The sequence below is a fragment of the Pan paniscus genome, chromosome X (assembly GCF_029289425.2).
Source record: "Pan paniscus chromosome X, NHGRI_mPanPan1-v2.0_pri, whole genome shotgun sequence".
Taxonomy (NCBI): Eukaryota; Metazoa; Chordata; class Mammalia; order Primates; family Hominidae; genus Pan; species Pan paniscus.
In genome coordinates this window covers 15,372,865-15,398,643 of record NC_073272.2, presented here as the reverse complement: position 1 = coordinate 15,398,643, position 25,779 = coordinate 15,372,865, and the positions used below count along the sequence as shown (strand labels likewise).

The window sequence follows — 25,779 nt, the reverse complement described above, 5'->3', positions numbered from 1 at the left end:
GCGTTTCCCTAACATTTCCAAATAATTCACATTGGATCCAGTTTCCTCATCTAAAACATCTTTTCCAGACGTTTCCTTGGGTAAACTAAGCATCTACACTCTTGATACATCCCTTCATACTAGGTTTTGGAAATATGTTTTTTTTTCTTTTTTTGAGATTTTTCACTCTCTATTAAGGCAGAGAATGTCACCGGATGCTAGTTCTTGGATGGGTGGGCCTGTGTCTATTTTTCCTTTGGTTAAATCCATCTGGCATTTGTATATATGACCACCAGTCACAGAGCCGAGACTAGATAAGGCAAAATATAGAGGGAGCAACAAATGCCCAGCCAGAATGAATGGGAAAGTCTCAGTGTAGAGATGCAGGGTGGGTTAATATGGAAACCCTCCTGGGGGGACTGAGCCTTATGGTGGGTTCTGCACAGCAACTAGTGGAAAGGGAGTTACGGCAGTTCTCTAGTTCACATAGAAAACTTAAGCTCCACTATAAAATTTGTCCTCCTACATTTGTCGATTTTGGCTTTTAAAATCATAACCACACAACTGTGAGGTTCCATTTTCATAGACTAGGCCTGTAAAAGTGCCTTCAAGAAATAAAAAGGTAGAGCTTAGCAGATCCATGTGGTGAGCCTGTCTTTGATTTGGGGGCATGCCGCATGGAGAGCTGGGCAGCCAAACCACTGCCCTTGCAGGACTAGCAGGCTTCCTTGGCTGGAAGCTAGAAGAGAAGGTCTGTGTCAAATAGGAAACCCCCCAAGTAGGGGAACAGGACTTCCCCTCCTTGGTTCCTAGAGCAGCAGGTTTGATTGGGTATTTGCAGAAGGTATTCGTTTCTAGGCATTACAGAGAATGTTGCTTCTCAGGACTTAAGACCCAACCCATTTTACTTAAGCTGTGAAACCGGCTTTTTGTCTTCTTTCATTTGCCAGGAGAAATTGCAATTCATTTTTCATAAAACATATAAAATAAAAATAACACTCACAAAACACATCTCCTCGCAGGCTTCGCTCCTCTATGTCATTCTTCAGGGCTTTCTCTTCTCTTTTCTCATCCTCAAGCCCCTCTTTCATTTTCTCTTCATTCCCTTTTTTACCTCCATGAGAGTTCCCACCTCTGGAAACTATCTCTTCATAGTTGAAGGGCTGCAAGTTCACCTTAGGGGTAGGAGTCCTGGTGGGTTCTGGGGTAACATTTTTAATTTTTACCTTCTTTTTCATGCTGTTTTTGTGAGCAAGCAACTTCTTGATTCTGTCTTTGATGGTACCAGGTGCTCTGAGGACTTCCTTCACAGAATTTTCAGGGATAGCTAAAACAAATAAGAGGCAATATGTTCCAAATTGGAAGATAATTAAATTACTCACAAAATGGAGCATTTAAAAAGTGTTAAAGTGTAGTAAGTGAATGCTTCCAGAATGAACCCACATGAGGCTCTACTATTTGATAAATTAGGAAGAACTATATTTGTATTGTTTTAAGCAGTTCCACTGTTATGGTAGTTATCTTAATTACCTTTTGTTGCTTTTGTTTTGCTTCGGAGACCACTTTAGTGAAACACTTATTACTACCCAGTTGGGCTACAGATCCCAAAGACATGGATTTGCCATGTTCGTCTAATATTTCTGCTTTCATTGTGGTATTCTTCAAAAACTGGTATTGTCCTGATAGCCCTATAGATTTGTCCAAATTTGATATTCAAAAATTACAGCTACAGCATTAGGTTGAACCATATAAAAATTGCTAATAATGGACCATTTGTGACCTACAAAAATGGTGACTTATGGTGCAATATACACATACCCAATTTTCTTTCTCTCTTCTCTCTCCCTTTTGAATTTTTTCACCTCAGTCAACCATTATCTAAAGCTAAATGAGTTTATTTATTAAATATTTCAGAGAGGCTTCTATACTTACTATTTTTCATTCATTTTCTATTTCCCACCACAAAAGTAAATTACTTTAAAAATGTACCTCTAGATCAATTCTTCTTATCCCTCAGTGGACTAATGACCCTTGGAGGAAAAATGTTGGTGTCGAAGAACGCAAGAGGTACAAAAAAGTTCATTTAGTCCAGGACTCTTGTCTTGTCGATGAGGCAACTGGGTGGTGTTAAGTGACTTGCCCAAAGGCACTCATCATGTTAGGGACGGAGCTAAGATTTGGCAGTAGAGCATATGAATGACTATTTTTCTTTTCTTTTCTTTTCTTTTTTTTTTGAGACAGAGTTTCACTCTTGTCACCCAGGCTGGAGTGCAGTGGCACGATCTCGGCTCACTGCAACCTCCCCCTCCTGGGTTGCAGTGATTCTCCTGCGTCAGCCTCCCCAGTATCTGGGATCACAGGTGCGTGCCACCACACCTGGCTAATTTTTGTATTTTTAGTAGAGACGGGGTTTCGCCATGTTGGCCAGGCTAGTCTCGAACCCCTGACCTCAGGTGATCCACCCACCTCGGCCTCCCAAAGTGTTGGGATTACAGGTGTGAGCCACCATGCCTGGCCATGAATGTCTCTTTTTTCCAGTCCTATTTCTATGATAGATTTATTTCTGCTTTAAGATTAAGGTTACTTTTCTCTAGACTGTTTCAAATTCCTTGAGATCTATAATTCAAAGATATATGTCTCCTTTTCAGGGATATACTCATGATAATTCAGAATATCCAACTGATGTAAAGAAGTAATTAATTTTTTAAAAATTAAATACACTGATATTTGAAATCAAATATATTGTCTCACTATAAAATATCTACGCATGTACTAATCTAAGACTAAGCAAGAAAGGGTCTAATAACACCTCAATCAATTCACTTAATTCTATTATTTGGACATAGTTTAGAGAGAAGTGAAACAATGGAGTAGACATTAATTTTGATGCCAAAAAAGAGTACTATAAAAAATTGGAGTGGGATTTTATTAGAATATTTTTCTTAACAATGTTTTAACCTCTTCTCCTGCTTTGTTCCTTCTCCATCATTTGGCTGATTCAATCTATATCAAAGTAGTAGAAAAATAAACAAGCAGAAGTCCACAATATTTGGGGTAACCAAACGGGGGAAAAATGCTTTGAAAATATGTATGCTCTTAATTAATAATTGCTTTTACTTTGGAATCAAAAGAGCAACATTTTTCTTTTCAATGAAATATTCTAGTTATTTATCATTGTGACAGCCTGACTATAGGTAGAAAACCAACAAGCACTAATACAAGTAATGCATCATTACTCATTTTCCTGACCTTCAGATAGCCTGTTTCAGCTACTTTGCCAGAGACTGCATGTTAAGTTATGACCGTAATGTGTGATCATATATAGACCTTCCTCTGGAGGCCCCACTGTAATTCTATCCATGGTCGACTGCATCTTTCTCCAGCACCTGGCAAGAAAAATTAACAGGAAACCCCTATTCCCTGCAAATTTCCTTTTTGCAATCAGTAACATAAAACTAAAGACCTTTAATAAATAATGAGGAAAGGGTTTCAGCTCACACCAGGCAAACCTAAACATCTGCTTTCAGTTTCTGCTTTGAAGTTTCAAATGTTCCTATTGAAAAGAAACAAAAACTAAAACATCATAATCTTGATAGTGTTGACAATTTCATTCTCTTAGTATGTAAACAGAAAGCTGGGCAAGGATAAAAATGCACTTTAATGATATGCATATGCATAAGTAGATTTGGATTTATCTAGGTATTGCTGTTTCAAATTTGACATTATGACGGTTTTCTCTTAAAGATTTATTGATTATTGCATCATCTTTTTGAGAATATAAAAATGTGGGAGGGCCCAGGCATGGTGGCTCACGCCTGTAATCCCAGCACTTTGGGAGGCCAAGGCAGGCGGATCACTTGAGGTCAGGTGTTTGAGACCAGCCTGGCCAACATACATAGTGAAACACCGTCTCTACTAAAAATACAAAAATTAGCTGGGAGTGGTGGCAGGTGCCTGTAATCCCAGCTACTCAGGAGGCTGAGGCAGGAGAATTGCTTGAACCCAGGAAGCAGAGGTTGCAGTGAGCTGAGATCATGCCACTACTCTCCAGCCTAGGCAACAGAGTGAGACTCCATGTCAAAAAAAAAATATATATATATATGGAGGGAGTTGCAGTAGAAGGGTCTTTGGCACATTTGGGGAACTCAGATATAAAACTTAGGAATTTCAAAGTCTTCAGGTTCACAGTCCAGTTTTTTGTAAAGTTGACAATTTCTCTTGGGAGGTATTTGAGATTTCTCCAAACACCCATGTTGTCAAACACTTCTATCAACCTGAAAACCCTAATTTTAATTTCATATCTTTGGAATAAAACTTTATAGAAGATCACTCTTAGATGAGAATATCTTACCCAGGAGGAATATGACTTTGACATTCATTCAACTGTGCTTAGTGCATTAGATGATCTATCATCTGGGAGGAGAAAAGTTCTACTAATCTGAGCTTTGGACACAGTCCTGGAAGAAGCAGCTTAATCACAGATGAAGAATGTGTTCCAGCATGGGACCCAGGAAACAGGAAGGGGCTAGGACAGAACAAAAGATGAGCCAAGAGAGTTTGCTGAGGAGGGCAAACTCTGTGAGTTCTCCATCACAGAGGATCAACCAATTGGTCATGAACACACCTGTCCTGTGTTTAAGCACATAATCCTGAAGCCCATTTTCCTGAGTTTGACTCCTAGCTCCCACGTCTTCTAGCCATATGTCCTCAAATGAATAATTAACTTCTCTTTGCCTCAGTCTCTCCATTTATAAAATTGGGATAAGAACAGATTTTTTTGGGAGGCTTAAATGGGTGAACACACATCGATTACTAAGATTAGTGCTTGGCACACACTCAGCATGTGTGCTATTATTTTTAGCATTCATGACCAGAATGTTTAAAATCTTTTCCAGAGTTAGAAAAATTCCCAGGCCATACCTCCAAATTTCTAATGTTTATAATTGAAGAAAAAAAATGGGGATGGCCTGGTTGTAGCAAAACCCATATTCTTGAATACACACTCTACAAACTGAATTAAGCCATCAGCATATTTTTAGTGACTAAAGAAGCTGCTTTTCAACAGAAATGACTGTTGAATTTTGGTAAGGAGGGCTTTGTCACTATTACTCCTACTCCTAGCACATACTTATTGAACATTTCATATATTCTGGGCTGGTGCTAAGCTCTTTAGATGGACACTCACTTATTCTGTGTGAATAAATTTAATCATCAAAACAATATTAAGGGCTAGATACTATCATCCCTATTTTGCAGGTGTGGAAACTGAGGCACTGAAAGGTTGAATAATTTGTTCTCACTCCACAGGTAGTAGGCTAGCAAGTCAGGAATCAAGCTAAGGTAATACGATTCCAGAAGCTGTGCTCCTCATAAGCCAATGACAGTTTCCTTTCCTAAGTTGACTGTTACTCCCCAAATTGAGTATTATCTGGGTTTTGATTTTCTTAGAATGAGGTGTAGCTGCTGTCAAATCAAGACCAAATTATCTGGCAGTATATTATTAATACTCATATTAGAACAGTGGAACATATACACATCTACATTTAGGGTGCTTCTTCCTTTAGGTACAGAGAATGGGTTAGGATAATCTAACTCTTTTTCCATATTGCAATGTAGAGTCTGAAATTTTCAAAACAATGAACTTAATAAAAGTTGCTACATCAATGCCATATATATGACATATATATATATGTATATATTTATGGAGATGAAGTCTCGCTCGGTCGCCCAGGCTGGAGTGTAGTGGTACGATCTCAGCTCACTGCAATCTCTGCCTCCTGGCTTCAAGCAATTCTCCTACCTCAGCCTCCCGAGTAGCTGGGACTACAGGAGCACACCACCATGCCTGGCTAATTTTTTGTATTTTAGTAGAGGCGGGGTTTTACCATGTTGCCCAGGCTGGTCTTGCACCCCTGAGCTCAGGCAATCCACCCGCCTCGGCCTCCCAAAGTGCTAGGATTACAGGCATGAGCTACTGCGCCCGGCCTATGCCCTAGATTATATAATAACAATTTATGTGCATACAAATGTATTTGTAATATAACATTTTATAATGTTTTATAATGCTGAATGCTAACTAGATGCAATTCTCTCATTTTTGTTTTTATGACTCTTGTATGTACATAAGCGTGGATTTTGGCCCGGCCAGCCGCCCCGTCCGGGAGGTGGGGGGCAGCCCCCGCCCGGCCAGCCGCCCCGTCTGGGAGGTGGGGGGTGCCTCTGCCCAGCCGCCCCGTCTGGGAAGTGAGGAGCCCCTCTGCCCGGCCGCCACCCCGTCTGGGAGGTGTACCCAACAGCTCATTGAGAATGGGCCATGATGACGATGGCGGTTTTATCGAATAGAAAAGGGGGAAATGTGGGGAAAAGAAAGAGAGATCAGATTGTTACTGTGTCTGTGTAGAAAGAAGTAGACATAGGAGACTCCATTTTGTTCTGTACTAAGAAAAATTCTTCTGCCTTGGGATGCTGTTAATCTATAACCTTACCCCCAACCCCGTGCTCTCTGAAACATGTGCTGTGTCCACTAAGGGTTAAATGGATTAAGGGTGGTGCAAGATGTGCTTTGTTAAACAGATGCTTGAAGGCAGCATGCTCGTTAAGAGTCATCACCACTCCCTAATCTCAAGTACCCAGGGACACAAACACTGCAGAAGGCCACAGGGTCCTCTGCCTAGGAAAACCGGAGACCTTTGTTCACATGTTTATCTGCTGACCTTCCCTCCACTATTGTCCTATGACCCTGCCAAATCCCCCTCTCCGAGAAACACCCAAGAATGATCAATAAATACTAAAAAAATTAAAAAAAAAAAGAGTGGATTTTGGGGCATCCTTCTTTAAGCAATGAATGTTAAGACCTTCTTAAGATGAATTTTCAATAGTAACATGGCTGTTTATTTTATGGAGAATTAGAGAATTAAAGCAAAATGAAAAGGGTTGGACAAGTAATATAGTAAATGACCCAAAGATAGTTTTCTCCTTTAAATAAACATTCCAGTGAAAGACTAAAGAAATAATTTAGCTGCAGAATGGATAACAAAATGCATAATTTTCAGATATTGAATAGAACAGTGTGATGAATTTGAGGTTTCAAAGAATAAAGACAAATTTCTTTTATCCCAAAATAAAGTTGGATGGTCCAAGAAAAACAGACATTTTCTTGACACAAGAAATGTTTGTGTTGATGTGGGATTTACAATTTCAAAGCACTGAGTTACAATATAGAAAACACAGGCTGCAAACATCTAATTGCATGCTTAAAGATGTTGCCTTCATTTGAACATTAATAATACATTGCAGTTTAAGGGGATCAAATGACGAGGAAGAAAGATGGCTCCATGTTTACTCTGGGCCTTCAATTCCCCTCTAGGGGTAGGAGAGTGAGTATGTGGGGGTGAGTTGCCCACTTATTGAAACAAATGCTTTCCTGAGGTGTCTTTTTTTGTATGCACAACATTTTCATATTTACCTTTGTGAAATTTCAGAGTGGGTGGCCCTTAACAAACAGCTGATTGAAATGATACTAATAACAATAACAATCACAGCTAACTTTAATGAGCATCTACTATGTGGTCCCGCTAAACTAAGCTCTCTCTCTATATTACCTCATTTAAACCTCACAATGAACCTCTGTGAGACATATTTGTCTTAGTGTGGGTTCCTCTAAGCAGAGCCTGAGACAAGGATTTGGGTGCAGATGACTTATTTGGAAGGTGATTCCAGGAGGCAGAAACTGGGGAGAGGAGACAGTGAGACAGGAAGGGAGAAAAGCCAAAAGATGGTGCTTAGATGGACAGGTAATCTCTGTGGGTAAGTGGGGCTCAGTCCTGCTGGGGACATCTGGGAGCCAGTGCAGAACACACCTCAGAACTGTCCCACCCCGTGAAGTGGAAGCTGGAGACTCCTGTCAGAGAGAGCACTGCTAGAGATACGCATGCAACTGTCTACCCTACCTCAATAGGATTAGGGAGCTCCAAGGGACTGTGGACTGGCCCATTACAAGAACCCACCACAGTACTACCATAAACCCCATTTTGAACAGGAGGAAACTGAGCTTAGAGAGGTTAAGAAATTTGCTAAAGGTCACAGCCAGCATAGGGCAGAGCTAAGATTTAAATTCAGGCCTTCCCAACCTGGAATGTGCATGTTCAAATTTGGTGGCATAAAGGAGCTTTGAGCACAGGTCCCTTGGGCACTCATCCAATATGGAAAGCTGATTTATTCAGTCTCCTCTCTGGGGGCCTCCCAAGGTTATGGTGTCCTTCCCCCCAACCTACCTATGCACAGCCCTGCCTGGGCAGCCAATCTCTCTCTCTGAATCAAGTTTCAGAAGGACATCATTGGATACTTCTATCTAGAGGGATAGAAACCATGGCATCCAGTTGCTGGACACTAAGTGGTCATTTAATACCATCTCCAGCCCAATGCAGGAATCCGTCTCAGAGCCCCCAGCCTGCAAGCCAGGGGCAGTGGAATGTCCCTACTCCATGGGGCTCCCTGCTCCACTCTTCAATACCTAGCAGCCATTTTTAAGAGAGAATGTAACCTCCACCCACTGGACTTAGTTTGCTTGAGAAAGCCACTTTTATTTCATATTTCTTAAAGTATTTACAGGCACAATTTATGCTTTTCCATACTATATTTCCCAGACTAAATGCTGCCCTGTTCTTTTGGCAGTTCTTCACAGAATTTGATTTCCAGACTCATTTTCTTTGGTTATATTCTTTTATACATACTCTTGTCCAGTGGTGCTCAACAACAGCCCACTGGGGTACTGTGAACCTTTTATGGGTGTGGCGCTAAATGTCTAGCATGGTACATATAGTTTATTTTTGTATGACTGAGTAGATACTGTTACAGTCATTTGCATCATTGGGAGCATTGGCCAGATGGGTGTATGGAATGTGACGTAAGTTAGGGTACACCTTGCAGCCATATTTATCGAACATGCGGGAACTCTGCTAAGGGGTATATAAGAGAGTTGAATCAGGGCAGTCAACAAGTCTAGTCACACTATGAGCTAGTGCTAAAAGGGTCATGACCAGAGGGATAAACCTGGATGACTTTATTTATTTATTTATTTTTTAATTTTTTGAGATGGAGTCTTACTCTGTTGCCCAGGCTGGAGTGCAGTGGTGCGATCTCGGCTCACTGAAACCTCTGCCTCCCAGGTTCAAGCAATTCTTGTGCCTCAGCCTCCTGAGTAGTTGGGATTAGAGACGTGCACCACCATGCCTGGCTAATTTTTTTGTATTTTTAGTAGGGACAGGGTTTCACGATGTTGGCCAGGCTGGTCTTGAACTCCTGACCTTAGGTGATCTGCCCACCTGGGCTTCCCAAAGTGCTAGGATTACAGGTGTGAGCCGCCACACCCAGCCGAACCTGGATGACTTTCAACATTGTAAGATATTGTTAGGGAAGTGATTGTGCTGTAATCATAGCTGCCTTGCCTTGGAAGACATTCCTGGTATTCACCAAGATTTCTAGTTTTCTTCTCTTTTGGGGCACACAGCAAGTTTATTATTATTTTTGTCCCTTGAAGTTAGATACTTCCAAGCTGAATAAACTAACAGCTGGTGCATGACTGTTCATGCTTCTTTCTCTGCTGTGACAAACCTTAAGGCCTTGAATTGAGACCATGGTACCATAAAATGATGGGGCCTCTGTCAGCCTGTGTCCTTAAGTGATTTTATTGAGAAGAAACCCCTGAAAAATTCTCTTTGGACATATTACATGAGTGAGAAATAAACCTTTATTGTTGCTGTAGTTATTAATAGCAGTGACATTTTATTGTTAGATGTCTGGTTTATAAATTTAAAGTTTTAACAAAAAGTATTAAATAATTCACCAGCAAGAATAATGGAACTCTCTGCTATATACGTTAAAACAAGTGGATCCAGCGTTGAGGATGACAGATAAAGTAATGATACTTTAATGAAGATCAGCTTTGCCATACTTTGTTTTGGTTGTGCATTCTGGAAAACGTCCGGATTCACTTGGTTAAAAAACCTTTGTGGTTTTAAGCCACTGTTATTTTAGGTTTGCTTGTTACTGCAGCATAACTCAGTCTATCCTGATAGATACATTTGCTCAGTGTCTTTTGTCCTTAAATGTTATGTTCAGTATTTGAAGTATGTCATGGCCAGAAAGATATTAAGTACCCTTGCTGTTCTTTAAGTTTAGTGCCTACAACTTCAGTGAGTATTGGAGATGTGGTCCAATTAGCAAAGAGGAGAAGGCTGAGGCAGAGAGTTAAACACTGCACACACACACAGAGTGAGAGTAAGGGAGAGGGAGAAGGCGAGGAAGACAAAGAAAGGAGAGAAATAGAGGGAGGAAGGAGATATGGGGAGAATGCTTCATTGGGAATAGCTAAGACACCATGACCAAATGCTACTTACCAGAACACCGAAGTCCATTGCCTTTATATCCCTGCTTGCATTTACACTTGAAGGACCCTTGGGTATTGAAGCAATTGGCATGGTGGCTGCACGTATGGCTATCCATAGTACATTCATTTATATCTAAAAAAGAACATTCCAGTGAATGACTCTGTGGTACAGGGCTTGCTGAAAGACTCACCCTTACACTTGATCAACTGTAGGGCCAAGCACTAAACACCCCTGACAAACCAAGCATTGCCTGAGAACTGAGAGGTGTTCAGAACTGCAGGCTCATTGGCCAGCAGCCCTGGCTTTGTTTGCTGCCTGGTATGTAGGGAGTGTTTGCTGCTTCCCTCCCCCACAGCAATTTAATCTCCTGCTTATCAATGCTATTGAAATCTGTAAGATGTTTAGGTTTTTCTCTTAACTTTTTCCTCTAACTTAGAACTAAATAACAATATCAGAAAATCAATTCTATATTCAGAAGGTCTTGAAACTCCTAACAAACAAAGGCAAGATCAACTAGGAACCGTTGACATCATCTAACTTATAGGCACAGGCATTTTGTTCTAAGACTGCCAGGAGAAAGGGTCAGGCTGGCCTGAGCTTGTCTGCTGGGTTTAGAGGAGGAAAATTTGCCAAGTTCCAGCCAAGCGAGAGGTTTGTTTGCCGTATTCTCCACCCCATTTTCTATCTACGCATTTGTAGACATATATGTACAAAATAGTCTGTTGGTTTTAATTTAGCCACAAAGCTGAGCTCAGATGTTAATCTTAGTCACCTTTAAAGTCTCAAAGATTTGTTTCCTTTTGAACCTTTCCATGTGAATTCCACCCTGTTCTGTGGAACCTCCCCTTAGGTATCAGGAAACAGGATTAAACTCTGTAACACAGCATCATAGGATTACTGGGCTGGTTTGGTCTGCAGGAGGGCATGGGGTCCAAGTCCATGAGAAATATGGATTTTATGATCCTCTCTAGGATGGACTTTGTGTTTGAAATTTGAGGGAAGAGTTGTAGAGGCTTCACAAGACGGTTCGAAACCCAGCAATTGTGTGTTGTCCCAACATGATTACACAAGACGTGTCCTGGGAAGCCCTGAGTATAGGGTTGAAAGAAATCCTATTTTTTCTCAACTATTAGCCTTCCATGTCATGCATATAGCTTTGTTACACGTGTTATGGGCAGAGAAATCCACAGAGAGCCCGAATTTCCCTTCACTATAGGGCAGGCCCCATCCTACATTATATAAAGGGCAATGGGAATGCATCCAAGGTCTCCCCAAATACCCCACCTCACTTGTTCATGGAGGCCTGAAATTCATTCACTAAGGAATAAAATATTTATTTCACATAGATTAGGACAATAGCTGACTGGTACCAGAATCTTATCAGAGAGAAATTTTGGTAACTGTGGAAAGGGAACATTATATTTGGAGCTTGAACTATGAAAGGGCTGAAAGAGGGGAAAGTAAAGAGCATAGGCCTTCATGTCTCTCATACATTTCTCTAAAGCCACCCCTGATGGAGACTGTTATAAACAGATCACTGAGATCAAGATTAGATAGACCTTGTTATTCTTCCTTTTACCAAATATAAATACTGCTTTATTGTTCCGATTTTTAGATGTGTAACTGGAGATAAAACAAAAAATATAAACAAAACAAAAAGCCAAATTAAAGAGAGTCCCACCAGAATCATCTCGAGATAATCGTTTCCACAAGAGAGCTGTATTCCTTACTTTAAATCTTTATTGACCTAGCTTTATAATTGATGTCATTGGAATTCCCTAAATGCCAGACACCTAAAAAAATAACCTTTCCTTATTGTTAAGCTGGTCAGCACAGTAGATTGTTCAACTAATAGCTTGAATTGACATCAAAATATCTGCAGAGAAGGCTCAAAAGTTTGGTGGGGACAGGAAAAAAAGGAAAAGGTGCCATCGAATCTTACCTATACAGTCATATCGTCCACTGATATATTGTAGTTCGAAACCAATGTGACATTTGCAGTAGTAGCTTCCAAATGTGTTCACACATCTTCGATTGTAGGGACAGATGACTTTACCAGAGGCACATTCATCAATATCTAGGGTGTAAAAACCAGAAGGTGTCAGTGATAGCAAGAAAAGTAGCCACATACATGCACGCACGCACACTCACAGCTACTTTTCTTTATCTGGGAAACTGATAATAGTATACTGGTGCCAACATCATATCCTCTGGCAAGTGTTCTAGATCCCCCAGGCACACACACAGCTCTTCGCTTTATGTATTTATATTATTTTATACCTTTTTAAGATGCATTATCTTTCCATAATGTCATTACTTACATTCACATCTTCTGTTAGGCCCTGGCTGTTCTCAGGCAGGGAGCATGTGTCTGACACTTGGTACCTATACATTACGTGTGTGCTGAGTGAATATTTTCTCCAGCTGAGTGAATATTGTATATTGTATAACATATACAATTTTTGAAACTAGAGTCAGATAGCTATACTTTAAGTAAACCAAACACACAGACTTTTACAATTTGCATTTTACAAAATAACTATTTCATGAGTAAGACTGTCCAAGGCCCCTGCAATATTGACTCACAGAAATGTGGTTGTGAAGGCATGCACTTATGCATAAATTGTGGGTCAGGTGTAATTATGTAATGATGTAATTTTAGCCAACAATAGGTGTGTTGTTCCTTTTCTACCATTGAAAGTCAGGTAACAGAGGGGCTGACAGCTATGCTGACCAACCCACTAAGACTCAGGCTTGGTTTAACTTTCAGATGTCAAATCAAATAGATGTTAGTTTGTTCTTCTGAACCTGGCTTAAACCGGCAAGTTGATGTTGTCTTACTATTTCCCTTGCAATCTTTTTTTTTTTTTTTTTTTTTTGAGACAAGGCCTGGTCTGTCACCCATGCTGGAGCATAGCAGAACAATCATGGCTCACTACAGCCACAAACTCCCCAGGCTCAAGTGATCCTCCCACCTCAGCCTCCTGAGTAGCTGGGACTACAAAGCATGTGCCACCATGCCTGGCTATTTTTTATTATTTTTTTTGTAGAAATGGGGTCTCCCTATGTTGCTCAGGCTGGTCTCAAACCCCTGAGTCCAAGCTATCCTCCCACCTCAGCCTCTAGCATAGCTGGGACTACAGGCGCACATCACCATGCCCGGCTATTTTTAACAAAAGTTTTTTATAGAGATGGAGTCTTGCTATATTGCCCAGGCTGGCCTCTTGCATTTTCCAAATAATAAATAAGTGTTGGGTTGAACAAAATTATTTTTGGTGATCATTTTCATGCACATCACCTTTCCCTTCCAATAAAAATGGCACCCAACAACTCAAAGAGTTGGGTGGAAATTTGTATTCAGTTTGGTCAATAATTAGCCTTGTCATATAAATCTTATTATACTAAAAAGTAGTAAATCCTGTGAACCTAATTAAACCTTTGATTATTCGCAGAGTAGAGACAAAATTTTAATTTACATGTATATTTTTAAAAAGTGTTTAGCTAATTTAGGATCCATTTGGCTGAACTTTCTAAATGCAGTTTTTTTTACATTATGTATAGTTAGGATAAATAAACATCTAGCACCTTGACTGAAAAATATTTCTATTGTAGTGAAGAAGATTATGAAATCATACTGATATGTGCTTCTTTAAATCACAGATTAAGAACTCTTTCAACATTCTGATTTGGTTTGACATCCCTCATTAATGCTAAGTGCTCACTTACTCTAAATATTATGTATATTAGGTGCAATGTAATTAAGTGTTATGAGTATATACAATTTGATGGCAATTTGATGGTTGAACATAATTCAAATCCACAAAGGAACCAAAGCACAAAGTGAAAAAAGTGTTGCTTCAGTCACTGAGGGTGCCCTGTGGGTGATCCATCCATAGCTCCTCAGCACTCAAGTTTCCATACCTGCCAAAGGCTGCTTGCTGCACCTACAACATTGTGCTTTGCTCCCGACCCAGGCTAGGCTGGGAGTGCTGGGGGGTCATGTCCCAGAGCAGCCTCCCATCAATGAAGGGCAGAAGTTGGTGGATGAATATCCAGCACTCCTGCCCCAGAGGGAAAATTCAGGGGCAGCTTCTCTCTGCCTCCCAGAGGTGCCCCCAGCTCATTTAACCTGCTCATCAGATTTACCCAACACTGGTGCCTTCCTTTCCCTGGGTTACTTCCCTACTCCTCAACCAGAATCTTACTCATAAGATTCTGGTAACAGTCAGCTATTGCCCTAATCTATGTGAAATAAATATTTTATTCCTTAGTGAATGAATTTCAGGCTGGGATCACCTCCCAAATCAACTACTTGCTCAGGGTCAGCTTCTGTGGAACCCAAAACTAAGACACAAAATAAGACAAAGGAGAACAAGAGAGGAAAGTTCTAAGCCAATGAATTTGACTAAATTCAAAGTTATAAACAAATAATTTTTATGTTCCCTTAATTAATATTATGGACTTAATCTGCTCATTTTCTCCAGTTAAATTAATTATACTTAGTTCATATAACTTGGAGCAAGTTTTAAAGACAACATGAAATTTATTACATGCTAATGTAAATTATATAGAAGGTGTATACTATTTTCAATAATGTTATATCTAAAAAATAAGTAAATATAGTTTTTCCAGAAAATATTAGCTAGAACCCAGAATAAAACCCAATGGTCCTTAGGACCTTACTCATTAAATGACAAAATATAAGTAGTGGAGTTTATATTGGATGGTAATGTAAATAAAATGTACATAGTAAATATACTAAAATTATCCCTTTTCTACTATGGCATTAAGGCAATACAAAATAATAGAAAAATGCATTTTTTAGCATCCCAAAGTATGTTTAGAGCATATGTGGCTAAAAGTATCTCAGAAACTGATATAAATCTGTACTTTTAGAAGTTTCCAATGTCTAGTCAACAAGCTGATTGTGATGAATGAAAAAAGATTCAGTAAAAGGGAAGTCAAGGGAGGAGAAGGAGGAGTAGAGGTGATTCCTGCTGTTGTACCTAGACAGTCTCTTCCATTTGGGGCCAGGCGGAGTCCTGAGGATGGACACAGGCACTGTGGCCCTTCTTCTGTGTCTTCACAGCTGTACTGACAGTTTATCATGGCACATGTCCTAGAGTCTGAAAAAGTAGACAAGGATTAGCCTTTCTCTCTTGAGATGATAAAAAGAGCTTACTAAGAAACTATCACCAAATTCTGGGCCATTGAATGGAACACGTTGCATGGCATTATAGGACAAGTTTCATTGTCTGAGTCCCAAATGGAGAGCCAAAAGGGATCAGTAGGGGTGGCATCTTGGTGGCCCTGGGACTGAATCCTACTCATGGTCTGCTTTCTTGGCCACTTCACTGAATTTGACTGTCTTTAGGCAGAGCATGCACCCCTCAAACTGTATCACTTTCTCCACTTGTGTGTGCTCTAGCCACTCTTTTATGTCACCTGGCTGGCCTCAGTAGGTTGAAATGCAACTGCTGATGGAGATTATCAACCTGAGTAATCAGGGTAAAAGAATCTACTCTGGAGATCTCTCCATACATATCTAGCCTCAGTGAGAGTCACTTAAGTCACAAGACTCGATCTTTTAGGTGACTGAACTAAAACGTGTGGCAGATATAGCTGATCAGCTATCTGAAAGCCATTCTGGACTCTTCTCTTGCCATTCCCAGCACTGAGGCTTTTCCCAGCTTTCCTTCAGCAAGGAGTGGCCATATGATGCAGTGTGGCCAAAGAGATACAAAAATAAGTCCACTGGAGGGAGTGGGGCTTCTGGAAAAGATATTACTGCATGATAAAAAGAGACAGGCATGAAAGAGGCATTGGTTCATTGGCATCACCCGTACCCACTTAGTTTTGTCTATTTTCCATGTGTGTGTGATCTCTGGAGCTAGGGCAGCCATATTGTAACCATGAGGCCACAAGTGTGAGAGTAAAATCAATACTCTGAGGATGACAGAGATGGACTTCTTCTTGAGCTGCTCTGGAACTGCTTGCCTTCAGCTTTTAAAGTAAATGAGACAATTTACTTGGCTTTTTTGTCACTTGTTGCTAAATATAACTTATCTCACACAAATGCATTTTCATAGCAGCAGTCCAGTATGTGTGGATTAGAAATGCAGGGGGGCTAAGAAACTCATATGGTTTCAGCCCAATGTCCATAACAGAGGGGCATGGTGAATGTACTCCCTCCCTCCATCCCCCTCCAGAACGTGCCAATCACCCAGCTGGACAAAAGAGACCCAAGGGGCCTGGTGGAATCCAATCAGCATCCAGGAGAGAGTTCTAGGGCTATCTGGACACTTTGAGCTATAAACAGGGAGGCACAGGTAACCCCTAGATATACAGAAAGAGACCCAATGTATTGTAACAAACATCTACCTATGATTATATTACTCCTTTATTCTTTCATCTTTTCTCTTTAGTTGTCTTCTTTTAAAATTAATCTTCAAAATTAACCTAATTCTATCTTTCCATTTGAGGAAAGATATCTTTTTTGGCACTGACTGGGTTTTCATGGAATGTTTCAGAAACATCCATTAGTGTACATCTTTTTTGAAATTTTAAGTGATTACTATAAAAGCCTGGATAGTGGTTCCCTTTAGGGAGGGGTGGGAGGAGGAGGTTCTGGCAGAGTTCTATTTGGTGATGATTACAAGGGTGCTTGCCTTATAAGAATTCATTAAACTATGCATTTGTTTCCTGTGAGTTTCTGTTTCATTTATAATAATAAGGATTTTTTAAAAAGGCCCTTCCAATGCCCATTTTCAAATGCTTGCTTGCTAGCAGAAGATCTACGTGACTGGTGGTGTTGGGACACTTTGCCAAGGAGAAGCCCGTGCACTAGGCAGGATTTTATAATCTCGGGAAAACCCAGGATGGGCTGGGGAGTCTGTGCAACTCCGCAACCACAGGAAGCTGGCTGAAGGCACAGGCTCTGGGTTTGTTGGGGGCTGCAAGGCAGAGGAAAGAAAGATGGAGAGAGAAAAGGGGAGAAGGGAAGGCAGGCAGGGAGGGTGGGTTTCCCTTTCAACTGGAACATAAAACCTGAAAAGCCTTCCCTCTCAATAAATGAATAGGTATAGACTCTCACTCTCCCACAGGACATGGGTTTTTCTTTATCACAGAAGGGCTTTTCTTTCAAGGAATGTGAGTAAGTCGGAATGTATTTCCAACAAGTATCACTAATCTTCGGTAGTGGGGCAAGGGGCGTGAGAAAGTTAGCTGGTGGGAAGAATTGATGTTCCGAGAAGGAATTTAAATGTATCACTTCCCTAAAACAATCTGCTTATTTTGTTCAACGTGCTTATTTTCATGAGGAAACTCAACAGGGCTCTGCATATATATAGATGCAGATATAGATATATAATTTATTTTTCTTCTAGTTTGCCTTTTTATTTATAAAGTAAGCATCCAGAATAGGCAAATCCCTAGAGAAGGAAGGCAGATTTGTAGTTGCCAGGGGCTGGAGGAGGGGGAGTGAGGAGTGACTGGGTCTGGTTTCCTTTTGGAGTGATGAAGATCTTCTGGAACTCGATAGGGGTGATGGTTGTACAACACTGTGAATGTACTAAAAGCCACTGAATTGTTCACTTGAAATTTAAAATAATGTGAATTTCACGTTATTTTACCGCTTTTTTTTTTTCTGAGATTACAGGTGCCCTACCATGCCCAGCTAATTTTTGTATTTCTTTTTTTTTTTTTTTTTTTAGTAGAGACAGGGTTTCGTCATGTTGGCCAGGCTGGTCTTGAACTCCTGACCTCAGGTGGTCCACCTGCCTCAGCCTCCCAAAGTGTTGGAATTACAGGTGTGAGCCACCGTGCCCAATCAGCATTTACTTTTTTAAAAAAATTATGGAAGCTGGGCATGGTGGCTCACGCCTGTAATCCCAGGACTTTGAGAGGCCGAAGTGGGTGGATCACCTGAGGTCAAGAGTTTGAGACCAGCCTGACCAACACGAAGAAACCCCCTCTCTACTAAAAATACAAAAAGTAGCCAGGCGTGGTGGCATGTGCCTATAGTCCCAGCTAGTCGGGAGGCTGAGGCAGGAGAATTGCTTGAACTCAGGAGGCAGAAGTTGCAGTGAGCTCAGATTGCACCACTGCACTCCAGCCTGGGTGACAGAGCAAGACTCTGTCTCAAAAAAAAAAAAATAAAGAAGAAGAAAGAAAGAAAGAAGGAAAGAAAGGAAGGAAAAGAAAGAAAGAAACAAGTGCCACAAAACATTTTAGCTGGGGGCAATATTAGAGATTTTTTAAAAAATCACTGAAGTCAGCTTTTCCCCAAGCATCAAATGGCAAAAGCCAAGCCTTAAACATTGACTGAGATCAGCGTGGCTGTTGAAACTTACTCACACACGTAGCATCTGGCATGAGCATGTGGCCACTGAGGCAAAAGCACTTGTAGCTTCCGTGTGTATTCACACATCTGTGTTGGCACGGCCGGGGTTTCATTCCACACTCATTCACATCTGCAGGGACATTTAGAAAACAGGGAAAGGTGAACTGAATCAGGAAACTTCCAGATGGGGAATATTAGACCCTAGTCTTGGAAAGGACAACTGGGTTAGCTTCCCTGAACACCACCACTTACCCACCTTCTCTCTGACCATCAAATTCCATTTTAAAGGATTGGCGACAATGTGTAGCAAATGGAATAATTATACACCACTGGAAGGAATGTAAATTGGTACAACACTTTGGAAAACTGCTTGGCAGAATCTACTAGAGCTATATTTAGACATACTCATGACCTGGAAATTCCAGTCCTGGGAATATACCCAAGAGAAATATAGATTTTTGCCCACCAAAAAAACCCCTACATACTAAAATGCTCATAATAGCATGATACTAGATAGCCCCAAACTAGAAGTAATCCAAACACCTCCCAACAGAAGAATAGATAAATGACTTGTGTATTCACACAATGGAATACTATATAGCAATGAAACTGAACAAATGACAACTATAGGCAACAATGGATGAATCTCACAAACATGATATTGAGTGGAAGCTGGATATAAACGTGTATATACTGTATGAGTCCATTTATATACAGTTAAAAAAATAAGCACAGCTAATCTGTGATATAAGAGGTCAAGATATGGTTCTCTCACTGGCAGTGGAAGTGACTGGAAGGTGTGTGAGGGAGTCTTCTGAAGGGCCAAGTTTCTGGCTTTTGATCTAGATACTAGTGACATGGGCATTTAGAAAAATTCATCGAGCCATACATTTTTTATATATGCACAATTCTATGTGTATACTACTTGAACAATAATTTAGAAATAGATAATTTATATATTTCTGCCTTTCATGCTATCCCAAGCAGCCACTGACATAGGCTGACAGCACAGCCTCCTGTCAATTATTATTTTGGCTGGCCCCTGCACTGGCCAAATTGCCTTGGCTCACATTCCTCTAGAGGGAGCCCTGTCAGACAGCTCTTAGTGGTGAAGTTGGAGGACAATATTTAATCCTAAGTAAAGATGTTCACAGGATGACATTTGGGCTGGATGATTTAAAAAATATATATATATATATGAATTATATATATGTGAATTATATATATGAAATATATATATGAATTATATATGTGAATTATATATATGAAATATATATATGAATTATATATATGTGAATTATATATATGAAATATATATGAATTATATATGTGAATTATATATATATGAAATATATACATATGACGTTCACAGGATGTTAAGTGATAAAAGAAGGTTACAAAACTCTGTGTACAGATCATTCCAAAATTGGTTTAAAATATACATAGGAAAAGAAAAGCCTAGGAGGGTATGCTCTAAATGCGACTAATGGTTATCTTCAGGTGGTAAGATCGAGGGTGACTTTCTTCTCTGTGCTTTTTTTGTTTTCTAAAACAACAACAACAACAACAACAACTTAAGAATAAGTAACATTTTTATTAAAATAAAAAATGACATAGAAGGAAAATAAAACTTTAAAAAGGATTATCTGTAGAGGATGTTGACTTTGGAAATGTGGTCATGTGAGGGTTTCATATCTTAACTCTACCAGGGAACATACAGAGAGGAAAAAAACAAACAAATTCCATGGAAGGCAAAAGGTCAGCATGGTAACAGATTCTTGAAAATAAGGAGCTGCTTTCATCTCTGAAAATATCCTTATATGGGGATTTTCCAGCGCCCTAGCTGGACATTTGAAACCCTCTTCTCCACTGCCTATCCCCTTTACCCTACCATCTCCCTCATAGAACCTAACCTCTTCAAATGGGGAAATTGAAAAATGCTGATTGGACATAACGGGAAACCCAGGAATATCCCATAGCTTGCCCTAACTCTGAGGTGACTCACTCATTTCTTGGAAGAGTGTTTTGGGAAAGACATGAGTTGAGGGCTGAGGCCTGTCACCATTAATGGATGTACGTGGACTTTGATCAGGCTGCCACAGGGCAGGGAGGCTGTGGGAAGAAGACAGACTGCCTCAAAACTTGATCCAACTGGACCACTCCCTCAACGTTAATATTTTGCTGAGACTTTAAAACTAGCATGGAAAATATTGTCTCTATTCCAAATCTCTTGAGACAGTATCTTGGTTCAGAATCCAAAACATATGGAAAACCAAGTTTTCTGCTGTAAAACCTCTGGTGAAGGGTATAGCTGAATTATAAAACCAAGTTTTCTGCTGTAAAACCTCTGGTGAAGGGTATAGCTGAATTATTACTTATGAAAGCATGATTTTTTTTTTTTGAGATGGAGTATCGCTCTGTTGCCCAGGCTGCAGTGCAGTGGCGCGATCTCAGCTCACTGCAACCTCCACCTCCCAGGTTCATGTGATTCTCCTGCCTCAGCCTCCCGAGTAGCTAGGATTACAGGCATTTGCCACCACGCCTGGCTAATTTTTGTATTTTTAGTAGAGATGGGGTTTTGCCATGTTGGCCAGGCTGGTCTCAAACTCTTGACCTCAAGTGATCCACCCACCTCAGCCTCCCTAAGTGCTGGAATTACAGGTGTGAGCCACTGTGCCCACCCTGAATGCACGATTCTTGAAGCACCTCTCTCAAGCAATTGCATGCAATTCTAAGAAACATCTCCAGGGCTCTGGCCTCTATGCTGGTGGCAGGACGCAGAGAGCCAGATTGCTCTCCGAGACTGTAGGGCTGGCAGCTCAAAGAGCGGCTATTTCAGTTTATGGGGCTAACCTCTGGGCTTGGCAGCAAGGGCTGGGAGTGGTAGAGTGGAGTGGGTGTCCAGTCTTCTCTGAAACTCCATTCTCCAAGGGCAGCTGAATTTGATTTACTGCTCTTTGTTCAACTTCCTTATAGGACTGGGGACCCTTTCTGAATTATTGAAGATTTCTTCATGCCAGGGTTTCTTAACTTCTGTTGACACAAATCATTATTTGTTGTGGGGACTGTTCTGTGCATTGCAGGATGTTTAGCAGCATCCCTGGGCTCCATTCACTAGATGCCAGGAGTACCTCCCACATCCAGTTATGACAACCAAAATTGTCCCCAGTCATTGTCAAGTATCCTGTGGATGACAAAATCACCCAAGTTGAAATCTGCTGATCTATAGCAAAGACCATATCCCTTGCTCCAATGAGGCACTTTTATTCACCACGTTTAGAGCAGGGTTTTTCAGCCTTGGCACTACTGACATTTGGGTCTGATCATTCTTTGTTGTGGGTACTGCTATCCTGTGCATTGTGTAAGGTGCTTAGCAGCATCCCTGATCTCTACCCATTAGACACCAGTAGCACCCCCTTCAAATGTCTTCAGACACTGCCAGATGTTGCCCGGGATAAGGCTCCCAGATTTGGCAAATAAAAATACAAGATTCCAGCTGGGTGTGGTGGTGTGTGCCTGTAGTCAGGAGTCTGAGGCGAGAGGATTGCTTTGAGGCCAGGAGATCATGGATGCAGTATAGTCACTGCACTCCAGCCTAGGCAACATAGTGAGACCCCCATCTCTAAACAAAACAGTAAAGGATTCTCAGATAAATTTGAATGTCAGATAAATGACTAATACTTTTAAAGTATACACACTTCTCATATACTATTTTGAGAGCTTGTTTGGAGGTTCTAGCAGGGGAGCACAGCTAATATACCCTTGACTGAAGGTAAGTCCTCCTCTATCGGGGATGGTCGTCCTCTCCACACGAGCGCGCAGCTTCAGGAGGGACACACATGGAGCAGTGAGGGAGGAAGGGGACATCTGCCTAGCCAGCCAGATCAGCCAAATCAACCCAGGTGAGCAATGGGGTGACAGATGTCACAGCCAGATCGCCCTCACATCCCCTATATACTATTTTGAACAAACATATACTATAAAATTATTTGTTGTTTATCTGAAATTTAAATCTAACTTGGTATCTGTATTTTATCTGGCAACGCTTCCTGGGAGACAAAATTACCCAGGTTGAGAACCACTGTTATAGATATTATCATCTCTTTAATGTTTTCAGACAAACAATCTAGGATGAAAGTTATAAATTATCTGTTATGATATATCAAGGCCAGGTGTGGTGGCTAAGCCTTTAATTCCAGCACTTTGGGAGGGCAAGGCGGGAGGATGGCTTGAGCCCAGGAGTTCAAGACCAGCCTGGGCAACGTAGTGGGACCTCGTCTATACAAAAACTGTAAAAAGTAGCCAGGCATGGTGGTGTGTGCCTGTGGTCCCTGCTACTCAGAAGGCTGAGATGGGAGGATTGCTAGAGCCCAGGTGGCTGAGGCTGCAGTGAGCCATGATCACGCCACTGCACTCTACCCTGGGTGACAGAGCGAGACTCTGTCTCAAAAAAAAAAAAAAGTATATGAAGTATAATAAAAATATGCACGTTGTTCAACCCAACAATTCCACTTTTAAATATTTTTCCTACAAAAATATTCATTCAAGAAAGCAGGGCTATGCATAGAACAATGTTAGATTTAGCACTGTTTGTAATGGCAAAAAATTGGAGACAACATAAATGATAATGGTTAAATAAAGCACACTTTTGCACAAAGGATAAAAGTATTCACACTAGGGACTAGGATACAGCCTTAAAAAATGTAAAGTAGTTCTGTGTGTGCTGACATGCAAAGATGCCTATGAGAAATACTTACATTTATACTATCACAGAAAAAGACTTCCAGGATCTAAGACAAACTTAACTATGCTTATAGTAAAAACTAGTGGTGATCACTCTCACTTTTAAGTTTATATTTTTTTGCACTGCTGGATTTTTAAAAATAAAAATATACTTATAATACATAGGTAGTTTAAAAAGCAATAAAATTATTTACTTTTTAAAAACGCTCTTTTTTTCTGTGTTACGGAAAGAGATGAAATAAAAAAGTAAAAAATATAAAAGACCTTTAGCTTATTTAAAAAAGTTAAAAAAAAAAGAAAAGAAAAAAGGCCTTTTATTGGGCATCTTGACAAAAACATCAGACTTTTTACATTTTTCAAGGAGAAGAGATTGAAAAACTTGTCCTGAAAGCACCTTCATTTGAAGATTTGACTTTAAAAAAACCCTAAGAAATCCTGCGTACCATGTTGAGTCACCAGCCCTGCTGCAATGATTGAATTTGAACTATGACCCTGGGCTACCTTACTGACCTTGACTGCAGGTTTTCCCGGTGTATCCTGGAAAGCATCTGCATTTGTTTGGTCCCACGCACTCACCAAACTTACATCCAGGTTCGCATGCAGCTGTGGAAGGAAAAGATGTCTTGATGATAAAAGAACAGTAGTTAGTGTAGTGAAATGCACGCCAAACTTCGCTGCGTTCTGTGTGGCAGAGAACTCCATGGGGACATACAGAGGACAATCTGCCTCCCTTTGAAGGGAGGCAATACCACACTTCCAGTGGTATTCAATGAAATATAAAGCCTTCCAGATCACAGTCAGCCAGTTTTGCATGCAAACACAAAAGATTTAATAAAATAAGTATAATGTTGGAACTGGAAGAGACTCCAGAGTAACCCTGGGCAAATGCCAACGTCATTCCCCTTCCTTCTGTCTCTTGCCTCATTTCATCTCCTCCATATTTTCTCCATTTCTCTTTTAAATGATCAAAATCTTTTAATGCTGCACATTATCAGTCAGACTGAACAACCAACAGATTGGAGGGAGGAAGGTGCTACTTCTAGCCCTAAGGATGGGAACTAAAAGCATCGTGATGATGATGAGGATGATGATGGAGGCATGAGAAAGCATGACAAAGGTAGGATTTGTTTTTCTATTTTATTCACTTCTGTATCCCAACTCCTGACACAAAGTAGACAATAAATATTTGTTCAATGAATAAAGTGGTAGAAAAACAACAGGGGTAGGATGTTATAACCGATTCAGTTGGGGGCAAGAAAACAAACAGTCAAAGATGATGGACAGTTTCATTCCAGCTCACAGGGAGGTTATAAGGAGAAAAAGCAGTAGATAGGAAAAAAGGAAAATGGGAAAGCCTCAAGAGTAGAAAGGGAGAGGATATAATATATGAGAGAGAAAGGAGACTTTTAGGGTATCAAGGACTCTCAGCAGTTTCTGGATATAGTAGGAGCTCAAGAAATAGCCATAATAGGAAAGAATGACTCAGCAATTGCCCAGGAATGGTGCCTACTTCTCCATCCATCAATTCCCCTGGCTCACAGTAGGTCCACCTCTAAGAAAGCCTATTCTTAAAGATACCAGCATCTTTCCCTACAACCCCAGATCCTATTTTTTGTTATTATCATCATTCCTCTACCAGTTACCTGGACTCAAAAAATTCAGTTGTCTATTTTTTCTTGTCTCCAGACCACTCAGTTGCAACATCCTATCCCTGTTTCTACCACCAACTCATTCATTGAACAACTATCTATCTAGCTAATGGGAACTGCCTTGCCCACAGATACTTGGAAGATGATGCTGAATCCCTCTCCCTGCTTTCCCCACCACAGCTTGTGACCAGTGCCTCACTGATGCGGGAGTCTAACAGCCTAGTTCCTTGTTTCTTGGCAGGACAAACTCTGGTGCAATTAACCCCCTAGAGGTCCCTGTGGGATCAGGCTGAAGCTAGACTTCTTCTGAAACCATATCTCTGCCTAGCCCCTTCCCATGCTCCCTCACTCCCTTGCAAATTGCTCCTAAGATACCTTTCAATGGAATATTTGTACAAGAATCCCCCTTTCAGGCTCTGCTCCTAGCAAACTTTACGTCAGACACGACATTAAACTAATAGTCCAAAAGCATAGCTCTGATCATGCCACGCCTTGCACAGAGGTCATAATATAATCTTTGTTCCCTCCTGAATACAGTACAGGTATCATAACCAAGTTAAAACTAGCATGATCTGGCCAGGCATGGTGGCTCCAGCCTGTAATCCCAGCACTTTGGGAGGCCGAGGAGGGTGGATCACCTGAGGTCAGGAGTTTGAGACCAGCCCGGCCAACATAGTAA

General features: G+C 40.7%; 1 protein-coding gene across 2 annotated transcripts in view; it reads right to left on the bottom strand.

Annotated features, from left to right (window-relative positions):
• EGFL6 (EGF like domain multiple 6) overlaps nt 1-25,779 on the bottom strand; it is a 64,691-nt gene that overhangs the window by 14,636 nt on the left and 24,276 nt on the right. For both annotated transcript variants that reach the window (XM_008973947.4, XM_003805687.5), the window contains exons 3-8: nt 23,962-24,054; nt 18,719-18,838; nt 15,374-15,493; nt 12,310-12,444; nt 10,377-10,499; nt 983-1,306 (exon numbers count right to left, since the gene is read on the bottom strand). In XM_008973947.4, coding sequence (XP_008972195.1) covers nt 983-1,306; nt 10,377-10,499; nt 12,310-12,444; nt 15,374-15,493; nt 18,719-18,838; nt 23,962-24,054 — 915 coding nt within the window. The remainder of the gene's footprint in view (nt 1-982; nt 1,307-10,376; nt 10,500-12,309; nt 12,445-15,373; nt 15,494-18,718; nt 18,839-23,961; nt 24,055-25,779) is intronic.